Source organism: Coloeus monedula, assembly GCF_965178545.1.
Source record: "Coloeus monedula genome assembly, chromosome: Z".
Classification (NCBI taxonomy): domain Eukaryota; kingdom Metazoa; phylum Chordata; class Aves; order Passeriformes; family Corvidae; genus Coloeus; species Coloeus monedula.
Genome location: NC_138822.1, coordinates 76678370 through 76692309, shown reverse-complemented (window position 1 = coordinate 76692309; position 13940 = coordinate 76678370). Strand labels below are relative to the sequence as shown.

At 57.3% G+C, this 13940-nt stretch overlaps 4 protein-coding genes across 4 annotated transcripts in view; 1 reads left to right on the top strand and 3 right to left on the bottom strand.

Moving 5' to 3' along the window:
• Nucleotides 1–387, top strand: part of DNAI1 (dynein axonemal intermediate chain 1) — a gene marked incomplete at both ends in the record, with an annotated part of 138155 nt that extends 137768 nt beyond the window's left edge. The window contains one exon of the mRNA XM_082301716.1: nt 280–387. Coding sequence (XP_082157842.1) covers nt 280–387 — 108 coding nt within the window. The remainder of the gene's footprint in view (nt 1–279) is intronic.
• A 1396-nt stretch (nt 388–1783) lies between these two features.
• ENHO (energy homeostasis associated) lies at nt 1784–2556 on the bottom strand. The gene has a single exon (XM_082301394.1). The coding sequence runs from the start codon at nt 2520–2522 to the stop codon at nt 2337–2339; it is 186 nt and encodes a 61-aa protein (XP_082157520.1). The 5' UTR covers nt 2523–2556; the 3' UTR covers nt 1784–2336.
• A 3469-nt stretch (nt 2557–6025) lies between these two features.
• RPP25L (ribonuclease P/MRP subunit p25 like) lies at nt 6026–8316 on the bottom strand. The gene is made up of 2 exons (XM_082302195.1): nt 8301–8316; nt 6026–7357 (listed from the first exon to the last, which is right to left on the bottom strand). Exon 2 carries the CDS (start codon nt 7346–7348, stop codon nt 6800–6802), a length of 549 nt encoding a protein of 182 aa, XP_082158321.1. The 5' UTR covers nt 7349–7357; nt 8301–8316; the 3' UTR covers nt 6026–6799.
• Nucleotides 8317–9170: 854 nt separating this feature from the next.
• DCTN3 (dynactin subunit 3) lies at nt 9171–13701 on the bottom strand. The gene is made up of 7 exons (XM_082300876.1): nt 13583–13701; nt 13379–13463; nt 12386–12472; nt 11412–11495; nt 10771–10829; nt 9964–10023; nt 9171–9538 (listed from the first exon to the last, which is right to left on the bottom strand). The coding sequence occupies exons 1-7, from the start codon at nt 13679–13681 to the stop codon at nt 9449–9451; spliced, it is 564 nt and encodes a 187-aa protein (XP_082157002.1). The 5' UTR covers nt 13682–13701; the 3' UTR covers nt 9171–9448.
• Nucleotides 13702–13940: the final 239 nt, after the last annotated feature.

Genomic DNA, 13940 nt, shown 5'->3' with positions numbered 1-13940 from the left:
GCAGAAGAGGCTTTGAGTCATTGTGAATGAACAGATTGCCTCCCATTCCCATCCAAACACTTCATTCGTGTCCTTTCCCAGTTCATAGGAGCTTTCACATATCTCATGGCATGGTGGGCTTGAAATATGAAGATGGGCAGGTGCATCCCCCTGTGGGTCAGCCTCCACTGAGGGGTGAGAACTTAGACACAGCACTCCAGCAGCTCTCCCTGTGTTGGACCCCTCCTCATCCCTGGTGTCCCCCTGCTCACAGTTCTATCCTGCTTGGTCTCTTTGCAGGAGAAGAAAGGCCAGGAGGTGAAGAAGAAAGGTCCTGAGGTGGAAATGGAAAAGCTGGAGAAGCTGCTTAGTCTGGTGAGAGAGCCAGAGAGCAAGGAAGGGAAGTGAGAGGGGGGAATGATGACTCTGTGGGCAGGCTCTGGCCAAACAAGCTCGGCTTTGATCGGTGGCTGCTTGGCATGCAAGCCACGGGCCCCTGCTGCCCACTTTTTGCAGAGCAGGAACACTTTGCTTCTGTGCCCTGACAAATAAATGGAGGTGCTGGGAGAGCTGTGGTGTGCAGTTATGTCTGGTGTTAGGCAAATCTCACCATGCTTGGCCCTCCAGAGCCGAATGGCCCTTGGCTTTCCCCAGCCTTGACTGGGCTTGCATCAGATGAGAGCCCTGTGGAGGGCAGGAAGGGGCTGGGGCTGGTCCCACCAGCCCTCAGGAAACCTCCGGGCTACAGCTTCATGGCTGCATGGAGTAGTGGCCAGAGAGACTCAGCTCTGCGCTGTAGCCCCCCCAGGCATTTGTGCAAGTCACATGGAACTGCCACACCTGGATTTTGAGATGGCAAAAATCTTGGAAATTCTCCAGTACCTCTGGCACAGAGACTGGGGAATGCTCCCTGCTGACTCCCATATGCCCCCAGGCCAGGCAAGAAGGCAGGAAACACCCAGTCAGGTTTCACCGAGCATTTAAAAGCCACAGATGGACGTGAACACGAGCCCTTCCTTATCACGATCCCTGAGCAGTCCTCCAGAGACATCAGCCCCAGCCCTGGGGGCAGCTGCTCCTCAGCCCTGCAGGATTGCAGGTCGTGCCACCTCCCCCCGAATTTTCCAGGCACTGGGTAGAGCTCAGAGACACAACGTGGGGCCTGCAATCTGTTTATTAGTCTAGTAAAAACAAGGCTGCAAAGGGATGTGTATGCTACACCTGACATGGGGAGGAGCTGCAGGCTCTGCCAGGCCTGGCCAAACCTGTGCAGGGACCCTGGCTGGCGTCCCTCCCATCCCACCCTCCTGTCCCCTTATTGCAGTGGCTATGCCAGTGGTGACTGTGGCTATTGCTCGGCTCTAGGAAAGGCAAGGCAGAGCCCTCCAAAACCCACAGCACCCGCTGGCAGGGTGGGGGATGCAGCTGCCAGGCTTGCAGACAAGCCAGATGAGAGCATCCCTCCCCACAGAGCCACTGTGATCCCCAGGGAACAGGCAGGGTCAAAGAACCTTCAGAGCTGTTTGTCCAGGCGCCCTCATGCCCCCATGTCTCCCATCTCCCCAAGAAAAAGCCACACCAGGCTGCTCTCAGCGGGATCGGGGATGCCAGCAAGGGCATGCTGCTCACAGGCAGGTCAAATCCCACTGGCTGGCCTCAGCTGGGAGCAGGCAGGAGGGAGGGCAGGGACACGCACCCATCAAGGAGGAGGGTCGTTTGCCTAGCAGCGTTAGTGCTAATGACTGACAGACAGGCCAGGGATGATCAGGCAGACCGTGCAGGCCCTCTTGTGCCTCATTAAACCCGCTGCTTGGGCAGACATATGCCAAATGCCCACCTGAGGCTGAGGGCATATGGCACCCAGGGCCACCACCAAACATCTGGACTGGCAATACCCTGCTCTGCCCGCGGGGCCGGGGCTTGCTCGGTGCCCCCTGGGCACACCCTGGCACGGAGCAGCCAGCCTGCTCAGGAAGAAGCACTTGTGCCAGCCCTGCTGCCTCCCCTCTCCAGGCCCCCCAGCTGGCCACTGTCCCAGGCAATGAGCACCAGAGAGGAGCCCACAAGCTCTTCCCAAACATGGTGTGCACTTGAAGGCAGGGCTCCTACTGTGCTCACTGGCTGCTGGGACAGGCATGACTGTCCCTGTAGCATATCCCCATCATCACTGTGGGCATTCACAGGAACTTCACACACCAAAACCACAAAGGACTGTGCCCCCTGTCACAGCCTCTGCAAGCAGTTTGGTGTCCCCTCAGCTTTCATTGTGCCTGGTCCAGCACTCCAGTCCCAGCACAGGCATCCAGTCTGGCACAACTCCTTCAGCACACTCCCAGACACCCAAGTTCCCAGGCAGATCAGGGCTGCAGCAGGTACTTCTCTTCATTCCTTGACTCATCCACATCAGAAGCCGGGGTCTTCTTGGGACATGAGGGGGTCCTGCAGGCTTTGCAGAGGATGAGGAAGAGGATGAGGATGAGCAACGCGATGACACAGTTAAAAGAAATTGCCACGATCGCTCCGGTGGAGAGAGCAGCCCCCATGGCCACTGTCCCGCAGGAATCGGCGGGACCCACAGCTCGGTCTCACGCTTGGGATGCCAGGGCAGTGATGGAGCGTGCAGCCTCCACCTGCTGGCATTGGCAGGGGACAAAGGCGACGGCCGTGGTGCTGGCGGTGGAATGGGGATGGGGCCAGGCTGGCAGCAGGACGGTGTCACCCCGTCAGCTTGGCTGCTCACAGCGGTGTCCCGGGCTGCACCACACCACAGGGAAGCTTTCTCTCAGCTTCCCCTCCTCTGGCAGGGCAGTGAGGACACAGGATCACTCTTCTCCCCCCAGCACCTGGAAGAGAGAAAGTCACCGTCACCATGGGCGTGAAGGGACAGGCTGTGCGAGCCGCTCTGGGTGGGCTGTGGGGGTGCCAGGGGACGGCCACCCCCGGGCCCACGGGGCTCTGCTGGAGTTTTAAGGCTGCAGCAGCTCCATGGTCTGACGCTGTTTGGGGGACTTTTCCGGCCCCCTCTTGCCAGCCTTGGCTGTGCCCCTCATCCCCTGCGTGGGCCACCAAGCTGGAGGTGTCTCCAGTGGGAGGCCCATCGCCTCATCCCGGCCCAAACGCTCTCCGCCGGGCACCGCCGGCTGACTCCGGACAGCCCTGGCCCCGCTCCGATGCCCTGTCCACCCTCCAACTCCTTTTGCTGGCGGCGGGACCCCGCTGCGAGGTCCCACACCCCGAACGGAGCCGGGGGCTGGGTGGCAGCAGGTGGGGGGTCAGCCCCCGGCTGAGCTTTTTACCGGGGTCGGGCAGAGCCCCGGCTGCGGGATTCCCCGGGGCCTCCGACCCCCGCCCGCCGCAGACAGGGACACCCACGGAGCTCCCGGCACCGGACAGCAACAGGTCCCACCAACTCCGCCCTCCCACCGCGGGGCCCCGGCGTTACCCACCTGCCTCCGCTTCTCCCCGGGTACCGCCGGGACCCCGGTGCCGGCGGGAGGGCGGGCGGCGCTGCCGGGGCCGGGCCCCGCCTCGGAGCGGGTTGGCGGCGCGGGGTCCCGGCGCGGAGCGGCCCCGGCGCGGCCCCGCGGAGCGCTCGGAGCCGGCGCGGTCCCGCCGCGGCCGCCCGTGGGTGCCGCAGCCCCGCGCGCCGCCCGCGCCCTCCCGCCGGTACCGGGGGGGCGGGCCCTGCCCGCGCCCCGCCCCCGCCCCGCCATTGGTCAGTCCCCGCCCGCCGCCTGCCATTGGCCGAACGCCCAGCTCGGGACACGCCCCCTCGCCCGGCTCCCACGTGAGCGGCGGGGAGACAGCGCCGGGCAGCGCGCGCTCTGCCGGCCCGGAGCGGGACCCGGCCCGGTGCTGACCCCGGTGCTGACCCCGGTGCTGACCCCGGTGCTGACCCCCGTACTTACCCCGGTACTGACCCCCGGTACTGACCCCCGGTACTGACCCCCGTACTGACCCCCGGTACTGACCCCCGGTACTGACCCCCGGTACTGACCCCCGGTACTGACCCCGGTGCTGACCCCGGTGCTGACCCCCGTACTTACCCCGGTACTGACCCCCGGTACTGACCCCCGGTACTGACCCCCGTACTGACCCCCGGTACTGACCCCCGGTACTGACCCCCGGTACTGACCCCGGTGCTGCCCTGCCGTGCCACCGCCCGGCTCTCACTGCTGCTGCCTGTCCCGCCCTGCCCCTGCACACACACGCACAAACACACACACAAACACGCGTGCACCTGGTCCCTCACACACCGGGGCTTGAGGATGCTGAGGACGGACTTGTCAGGGCTGGACTGGGGTCCTTCCCAGGTCACAAGAGCTACAGGCAGGCGGCAGGGTGGGCAGAGACCCCCATCATAATCCAGGGAGGGGAGGGAACAGGACATTTAGGGACTATCAGTACCTGAGAACATGGGCAGCATCAGCCTCACCAGCACAGCTGGCTTCTCCATCCTGTCAGTGGGGAAACTGAGGTACAGGGCAGCCTGACCCCGTGCACAGCTGCCAGCTTCCATATGGGCATTGGAGCCAGAGACACCCTGGTGTGGGGCATCACCCCAAAGCGGGGATACTCTGGTGAATGACACAGATGTGACACCCAAAGGATGGCTGGGAGACAGCAGGAGGGGCTCTAGGGGTGGTTCCTGGAGACCCGCAGGAACCTGCAGTTGCTCTGAAAAGCCACATCTGGGCCCCACATACACTGGGTGACACAGATGACGGCAGTGACACAGGGGTCTGTAGCAGCCAGGCATCCCCACATGGTGCGTCCCCACAGCAGAAGAGGCAGCTGGATGAAGGATGGGTGAAGGGCAGAGCAGTAAGGGAGCTGGAACTTCTCCTGGCTGACCCAAACCCGTGGGTGTGATGGTCAAGTAAAGCTCAGTCCTGAAGGGAGAGTCACCGAGTTAGCTGAGTGAAACAAAAGTAACAATCACTTAGCAGCTTTGATGAGAAGGCTTTAAACGTGCCGCGGCCATGAGGGAAGGCTATACAGGCTGCCTGAGGATCTGGCTCCTGGCTCTCTACTAAGAGGGTGTTTTGAGTAAACACAGACACATTGCCAGTTGAAATGTCAGAAGCCATCTGATCAGACACTCTAGCATCTTCCTTGGCATTTATGGCTAATCTGCTAATTAGTCAAGAAAAGCAGTCTCCCCCTTAGATGTAAGGGAGCAGCAGCTGGGAACAGCACAAAGATAAAAGAGATTAACTCTGCCGCATCCCCAGAACCCCCATGTGCTGGCACAGTGCACAGGTCCAAGTGTTTCCCTGACTACCTCCAGGTAGTGGGGCAGGAAGCAGTGAAACCTCCAGAAGAGGAGGAGCAGGCGTGTAAGCCTGGCACAATCCCTGCTCTTTTGGATGCAAGGCAGGTGTCTGTGCGCCGCACAGGCATGCGGAGTCTTGTCTGAAGGCATTGGGCTGCACGAGTAACACACTGTGCCTCTCCTGCTCCTCCTCACTTAGGTAAAATCTCTTCTTTAAACACTTCTATCGTTAACTGACAGTGCAGAGTGCTGGATCCAGCTGGAGCTCACTACACAGGCAGGGACACGGGAAGAGTGTGCAGGACAGGGAGTGCTCAGGACACCGTGTGAGCAGGGGGTGTTCAGGCAAGAGCTCAGCCTGTCACAGCCCTTCTCCCCTGCCCAGAATTACTTACCAGAACTGCTCCAGGAGGGAAACTACGGCACAAGAAAAGATGATCTGTCCTTTGCCTCACTCAGCAGAGTTCAGGATGAGTCTTTTTGAGGCTACAGCTCCAGCCAGTTTCAAAGAGGAAAAAAAATTAGCAAAAAGCTTCACAGATAAAACCCACAACCTTCATCTATTTTGGATGTGAAAGGAGGTCAGTATTTGGATATTAACCTCCCCTTGGATCAGGGTCCATTTACAGTCACGAGAGGAACAAACGCAGAGCAGCAGGAGAGCTGGAAGAGCAGAGCTTCAGCCAGCAGCCGCAGCCCCACCACCAGTGCTTACAGGGTGACCTCCAGTGGGATGAGGAAGACATGACAAATTTCCAAGTTACATGAAGTTACACCTTTATTTTAAACCCATCTTTTTGCATTATCAAGGAGAAGAAAGAGGCAAGAACAGTATCCATTAGAGCTTCCCATTACCACCACCCCAGAACAGCCACAGAGCCATAGGATTTCAGGCTGGTTACAACACGAGTTGACTGGTGCCTGTTTGGATAGAGAACCACGACCGCCAGCTCCGCTGAGCCGAAGGGAGCTACGTGCCCATGACGCCAGACTGAGCTATATCCTGGCAGTCCTACATTCAACCCCCTCTGACAGGCTCAGCAGAAGGACTCTTCAGACACAGAAATGACTGGCCCAACCCTGTGCCCTGCTGTCTGTACATCATGAGCCCTGGCGATGCTGGCAGCTGCAGGGGAATTCCACACCATGTCCTGTCTCCACTTTGTACCGGTCAGAACAACCTGCACCCAGCACACAGGCAGGTGTCTGTCCCACTGCCCAGGCTGCTGCACCCCCGGGCACCGGAAACCTGACTGGGGGAGCAGCCCCCTCAATGGGGGTCACTGACAGTACACCAACAGTTCTTGCTCAAGCAGAGGCAATTCCTGTCTTCCAAAAACCCCTAAGGAGTACAGCCTGGCAGCCTCTGGCAAGGGAACTTGTGAAAACACATTTTCAGACAGCTACGATCACACCCAGTTTTAACAGTCCACTCCTCCTGCCCTCCCCTCACACCTCTGAGTCCCCGTGTTCAGCAGCAGCTGTGCAGCCACAGCCCCGGGCTGGTTTCCACAGCTCCCCCGAGCCGTGCGTGGTGCCGCTGCCTCAGGGCCCCCCTGGTATTCCCCCGGTGGAGCGAGGGTGCTTCCCTGTGCTGCCGGCTCCCCGGCCTCCACCCTGCTTCCTCTTCATCTGTCCCTGCGATTCTGCTGTCAGTGTCTCAGTCCAGAAGGCATCAGAAGATCCTGGAGCCTGGTACCCTGGCTCCTGAGTATCCAGGGCATCTTTGCTGAGTAGGACACATATGGCAGGAATGTTTCTCTTCACTGTCAAGGCATCGAGGCCTGCCTCAGGCACAATGGGTTCCCAGATTTCTTCAATCTGTCTGAAGAGCACTTTGGTGATCTGGTGTAGCTCCTTGAGCCTTCGTTTCATGATTTCCACACAGGTGATGGTCTTGCTCACAGCCTTGCCTGAGCCAGTGAAAAGAATCTGCCTCACCGAGTCCTGCTCCATCTTGCTCATGGCATAGCCCATCAGATTCCTAATTTTGCTCCCATCCTTCACCTTCATTTCAATAATATCAGCAGGCAGGTCAGTGAAAGGAAGAGGACAAGGTTTCTCCACAATTTTGGTCTTCTTATAGTTCTCCATTCTGCAGTGCTGGAAAGGAAAATGGACCCATGAACACCGAGCCCACTGTAATTGCTACACAAAGAAATTCTCACCACAGTTAGCTACAACCTTTCCTCTGAAGGGCATTTTGAGCTATCAAGAGCTGGGAATCCTGAGATGGCATAACCAAAAGATTAGCCCAGTCCTCATAAGGACATACCTACAGCATGGACGTTACCACAGGGCAACATGAGCCTTGACAGGCAGGCTGTGAAAAAAATAGCATTGGTGTTGTGGGCCTAAACAGGATGACATAAAAAACACTGCTACATCTCAGGAGAAGACAGACCAAACAAATGAGCTGGGATTATTGAGAACAGAGCTCAGGGGATGCTGGCCACAGCTGCACAAGGACATGCACAGGATGAATTCAAGCAGAGTTTATGTGCAGCACCTCGTGTTACAGAAACAGGCTCATGGGGGCCTGGCTAGCCCAGCTGAGGATAAAACACTGCAGATCACAGGGGACATGGCAAGCCACGGGTTGCAGGAACAAAAAGTTTCCTCGAGGGAAAGACAGAAAGATCAGGTCCCACAGCTGCCGTCTCTGCCAAGGCAGGTGCCATCCTGACCTAAGTCTGCTTGACCCGTGCAGGGCACTCCACGTCTCCACCGCACAGCCCAAGGTGCTAAAGGTCGCAGTACTTTGTTACCCGCAGGCTCCTGAGTCCCGGGCACCCAGACCCAGCATCCCGCACCCCAGCCTCCGCAAGGACACGGCAGCGCGGAGCCCCCGCTCCGAACCCTGGGAGCTCACGAGGCCCTCATTCCCACACGGCCGCCGCCGCCATCAGTGCCTGGGGGCCCGGGAGGCCGAGCCGCGGCCCGGGGGCCCGTGGGGAGCTGAGACGCCGCGGTGAGATACGGGAATGCCGCGGTGGGACTCAGAGATGCCCCGGTGGGACGCGGGGCGTGCGGGACCCTCGCTCACCTGCGGCCGCCTCAGCCCGCCCTTCGACACAAGATGGCGGCCGGTGCCGGGGGCGCGCAGGCGCAAGGCGGGTGCGGGGGGCTCGGTCCCGGGGCCACGCCCATCAATCACCGGAGGGGTGGGCGGGGCCATGGGCGGGGCGCGCCGCGGGCTCCGCCCACCTCCCGGCCCGGCCCGGCTCCCAGCGGCACATCCCGCTCTCCCTGCACCGGGAACAGCCGCTGTGTCCCTGTGCGCGCCTGTGCCCCCACCCTTACCTGAGCTCCCCAGGCATCCGGAGGGAGCCGGGGGTTTTCTGCAGGCCTGCAGCCCCCACCGTGGTTTGACAACCAGTGAGGTTACTGATCAGGGAGAGTACAGGGACCGGCAAGCTCTTCTGGACTTCCTGTGGGGATTCTGCCCCATTCCTGCAGGACTTCCAGGTCACACCTTCACCAATCTGAAGGGTTTGAGACCCTTGCAAAAGCATGGCCTTGGAAACTCTTGGCTACAGCCAGACCAGACAAGGCACGGCTTGTGCCCCTGTAGGGAAAGAGCCAGCACGGGCTTTGGCTTGCAGCAGCCTCAGGAAAGCAGAGGCAGGATAAAGGCAAAAGCCGCTGCCTCCTCTCAGTACAGAGATAGGAGAATGACAAGGCAGAAAAGCTCCGTGAGACCAGATTCCCCTGGGCACAGGCAACTCACACCAACAGGAAAAGTCAGGAAGACTGTGGGACTGGAAGGGATTTAGCTGCCCTTGGTCCAAGGCTGAAAGGAACCACTGGCCATCTTCTGGAGGCTGCCAAGAGATCACTGCGTGGAGAGAAACCCCCCAGTCTCTGCCAGGAGCAGTCCTCACACCCAGGGAGAGACAGACAACCCAGTTAGCATTCCAGGATTTTACTGTGACCCACAGTAAGAACAAAAAGGGGTTTTAAAATATGTTAAAACTGATGCATTTCAGGGAAGTGCAACTTTTGCAAACAGTGGCAGATTAAGGAGCAGTGTGGCCTCAACTTGGGGCTGGCACAGCTCTGTGCAGAGCCGGGTGCCCCAGGATCCCGCTGTGCCACTTCAGCATGCTCGCGCCAAGCGGGAAGAAGGCGGGACCAGCATGATGCAAGCTGTGCCACAGGGACCCTGGGCTTGCCATGCTCCCAGCTCTGCCATCACTCTGCCACAGGTTTCGCTTGCTTGGCCGCTTCCAGACGTGTCAGGATTTCATTCCACTGCACAAACTGCTTGGAGAGAAGCAGGGTCTGGACGTGACACTTAAGGAAAGTAACGTGGAAACTGCGAGGAAGAAACCAAGGTCAGAGCATCCCGACAGCACTATTACAATCCTGATTTCATGGGAGAGGCCCAGGGCACCAGGCTGTTGAAAGCCTACATGGATTCAATCTGTCCAGTGGCTGAGCCACTGCACAGCACCAAACACCCACAGGAGTCCAGGAGGCGCTTCTGAACACCACATACCACTGCAGTGCGAGGGCTTTCTACACAGCTTCCCTACCCACTGTGGTTTCAGGATGTGCCTTGGCACTGGGATCCTATGCAGACAGGACAGGGACACAGCTGTCACCACATCAGAAAGGCTCTTAAACCCAGGGCTGGAGACCCAACAGGATCAGCCCAGGGGGAAGGGGTCAGTTCAGCTGTTCCAGGCCCAAGGCTCAAAGGATACCATTCTGTTGTAGTCCTCAAGGAGTGTCTTGACACTGTCAGTGAGATCGTGACGTTTCTCCTGCAAAGAGAGGAGACGCAGTGCATGAGCAACACATAAGCTGGAGGACATCTACCCTTCCCAATCCCTGACAGTATGGCAGGAAGCTCATCCAAGGCCAGCACTGAGATCAGCGCCCAGGCCCTGGCTGTGGCTGCTCACTGCAGCTGGACAGGTTTCCACAATCAAAAGAAAGGTCACAAACACTGGTGCTAAGAAGCACCAAAGCTCCTAGGATTGCACTGCTGCCTGCCTCTCCTCAGTATCCAGGCTTTGCTTGTCCCAGAGCAGAAACTCATGGCAAAATGCTGGAAGAGATCATTAGGAACTGCCCAGGCTACTCACTGCCAGCTCCAGGAGCACTCAAACAGGGAGGGAAAGGGTGAAGTGACACAGTGACAGTGTCAACAATGTTCCAGAAACTAGGACACTGGAGGGGTGCAGTGCTTCACCTCAGTGTCTCAGTGAAAGGGGGAATTCAAGATGGTTAAACCCACCACTGCTTACTACATGTCACTGAAAGCTCTGTTTTGATCAAGGTTATGGTAGGCAGATTTCCAACTTGGACTCAAATGACAGAAATCCTGGCTCCTTTTCCCCCTTGGAGTACTTCAACTTCTTTAAGACTGTAGTATGCATATTCTTGACCACAAAACAACTGTCATAAATGAGCAATTCCTGCAGTTGCAAATACAGGGGTGTCAGTACAGCCACTTGCAAAAGGTTCCTACGCCCTTCTAGTCAATACTGATAGAATATTCACGGTACCTGCTGCTGTATGTGGATCTGTGAGAGCCGCTGCAGTTTGGCTGCATGGTCAGGAACCGCTGGAAGCACAGAGGAGAAATCAGTTTGGGTTGTTTTACAGCACATGGGAATAGTTTCCAAGATAAAGCCCATTCTTCCTCCGTGAGCACAGCATGGCAAAACTCCACTCACTGAGTGCAAGTGCTCCACACTACAGATAAACCTCATATAGGATTAGAAAACTACTTAACTATCCTGCACACAGCAGGAGCTCAGGGATGCCCACAGCGAGGGCTACTCAAGAACTACATCAGAGGAAACCACTTGGGTAGCAGTCGAAAAGGTATCTGTCTGTGCCAGGAACAGGGATGTTCTGAATGTACAAGAGCTCACAGAAAGGAATGACCTGCCAGTCTCCACCCTCTCTGCCACGCTGCTGTCTCCAGCCTGCTTCACAAGCTACTCTATCACCTCCTTGACCTTGCAAGGGAGGCTAGAGCAGCATGAGGCAGGAGCAGACCAAGTTTATACCCAGTTTACTCTCACATCACTAAGCTGTCCTCTTCTCTAGTCTCAGGCTCAAGAGAAAAGAAAGAAAGCAGGACAGGCTGCAGCTTAGCAGGTGGCATTTGCAGCTCCATCTTGCAGAAAAATGTGCATACCTTGGATACTGGTGCTGTCCAAGATGGGCTGGAGATTCTTCACCTGCTCCAGAAGGGCTGCACGGGCAGGAATAGCCTGTTCCTCTGTTGGGGGGGGACAAGAAGCAACATCAGTAAACACAAGTGCTTTGGCTTTTCACAAACAGTGGTAATTTTCTAGCTGATCTGTCTTTAGAGAAAGGGGCTTGTTCATGATTTTATTCACACTTTGTGCTGCACGTCCCTGGGTCTTGATTCAGAGCAATTTCACGCAGGAGAATCCCCACTGAGTTGTAGGGCTAGGACAAGGAGTACTGGGTACAAATTGAAAGAGGGGACATTAAGGCTTGATATTAGGAAGAAATTCTTTACTGTGAGGGTGGTGATACACTGGCACAGGTTGCCCAGGAGCTTGTGGATGCTCCATACGTGGCAGTGTTCAAGGCCAGGTTGGATGGGGCTCTGAACAACCTGGTCAGGTTGGGGAGGTGCCCCTGTCCATGGCAGGGTGGGTTGGGACTGGATGGTCCTTAAAGTCCCTTCCACCCCTTAACATTCCATGACTCTATGAAATTCCATTCACAGACTATACCATCCAGTTGATCAAACTCCTTGGGTCAAAAGAGGACAAGGCTAGAGGGTGCTGAAATACACCCAAATGTTTTCTACTTTTGTCACAGCCCAGATAATTCAGGAAGTGGGGTGAGGAAACCATTCTAGCTCCAGCTTTTCTTACCAGCCTTCGATTAATTCGGGACTAAAGTGAATGCTCAATATGGGAGAGATCAGAGCTGATAAAACTGCAGTGTGGCTGTGCACAAGGGAGCACTGAGGGTGACAGACATCCTTGTACAAACCATCTCTCTGATACCTCCACAGAGTGTGCCGTGCCCTGTCTTTACAACTGAAAAAATCCATCTCGATCCATCTTAGGCAAAGGACGCTTTTTTGCAGTGCTACAAAAGCCTCCTGTTTCCCCTTGTTTCATGCCATACCTGCCAAGATGAACTGCAGCTTCATAGCGTCTGGAACAGCCATCCTATCAATGTACTGGGGGTCAAGGTATTTTATTACATCTTCAACTGGAGGGATAAACAGGTTTGGAGACAAAAAGTAGGGGAGATGTTATGGCATTCACAAGTGCAGCTTCCCCTGCATGCCACGTATCAGATTACTTTGCAAATGCTCCTCACTTAGCTGCCGTATTTCCTCCCCGCCCAGATTCAGTAATTTCTATGTGATTTTGGAGCACTGTGGCCAAGAACTGACAAATGGCTCGAGCCAGGAAAACCACTGCGTTAGGGACAACTGCTAATACTGCTTTTTGTCTGGATAACAACACCAAAGGTCAGTGAAATCTGCTTCCTCCCACCCTCAGGACAAAACCAGTCAACAGCCCCCCATCCTGGTCCTTAAAATCATCCATAAATACATGGTTTATGATTTCATACTGAGCAGCCACTGCAGACTTGGACCACAACAACCCTTCCTGCAACAACACACAGCAAAACGTGGCCAAGAGGCAGCTTTGCAGGACAAAGCACCCCCCAGATAGGAGGCAACTCCCCACATCTGTCCACTGAGTGTGAACCTTATTGGTCCCACCACACACAGAGGGCAGAGCTACTTCAGCATGCCAAAGAAGTCCAAGTGTGCAGGAATTCATTTCAGGAGCTCATGTTCCGAGAACCTTCGGGGGCTGCACTTCGGGCAGAGCAAATCCTGGCACTGACACGGGCAGATGGACATTTAGTAACTAACAGGCTGCAGCGGTCCGTTTCCCACCTCCGACCGCTGACCTGAAGGATTGCGAGCACAAAACCCTCTTTCAGTTTCTTACTTCTGCGCCAAACACCCAAAATAAGGGCCCAAAATCAGGAGGTGTGGGGAAGGGGAAGGTGCTTTTGTTTAGAGCAGCGAAACGCCACGGTTTGGAGCTCCCCTCTCCTGCCCTCCGCGATTCTTTCCCTTCCACGAGACCCGCTCACTTTTCTTAAACAGGATTTTGATCCTCTCCCTCTTGCCAGCGATATTGTTCAGCGCCACCTGCACCTTCACCAGCTCGTCCGCCACCTGCAGAAGCACAGAGGGAGGGGACGGGGCTGTCAGGCCCCGCCGGGCCGCGGCATCCCAGGCCCCGCCGGGCCGCGCCAAACGGCCCCCGACCGCTCCCCGCAGCTCCCCCCGGGCACCTTTCGCGGCCCGCATCCCCCGCCGCCGAGGCCGACGCGCTGCTCCAGCTCCTCCAGCCGCCACTGCAGCCGCCGCAGCTCCGCAGCGCCCGCCGCCATCTTCGTGCCGGGCGGAAGCGGCCGCGCCTCACTTCCGGCGCTCCGCGGCGGTTGCCATGGTGGCGCGTTGCTAAGGGCCGCGGTTGCCATGGAGACGGGAGGGGAGGCCTCGGATGGCGGAGCGGAGCCCCTCTCAGAGGATGCGGGGAGGTCGATGGCGATTTGCACTGCAGAGGGAGGCGTCCAGCCCTCCCGCTGCTCGGGAGGGCGGTCGATGGCGGCTTCATTCCGGCGTGGTCCTCCAGGAAAGAGGCGCTCG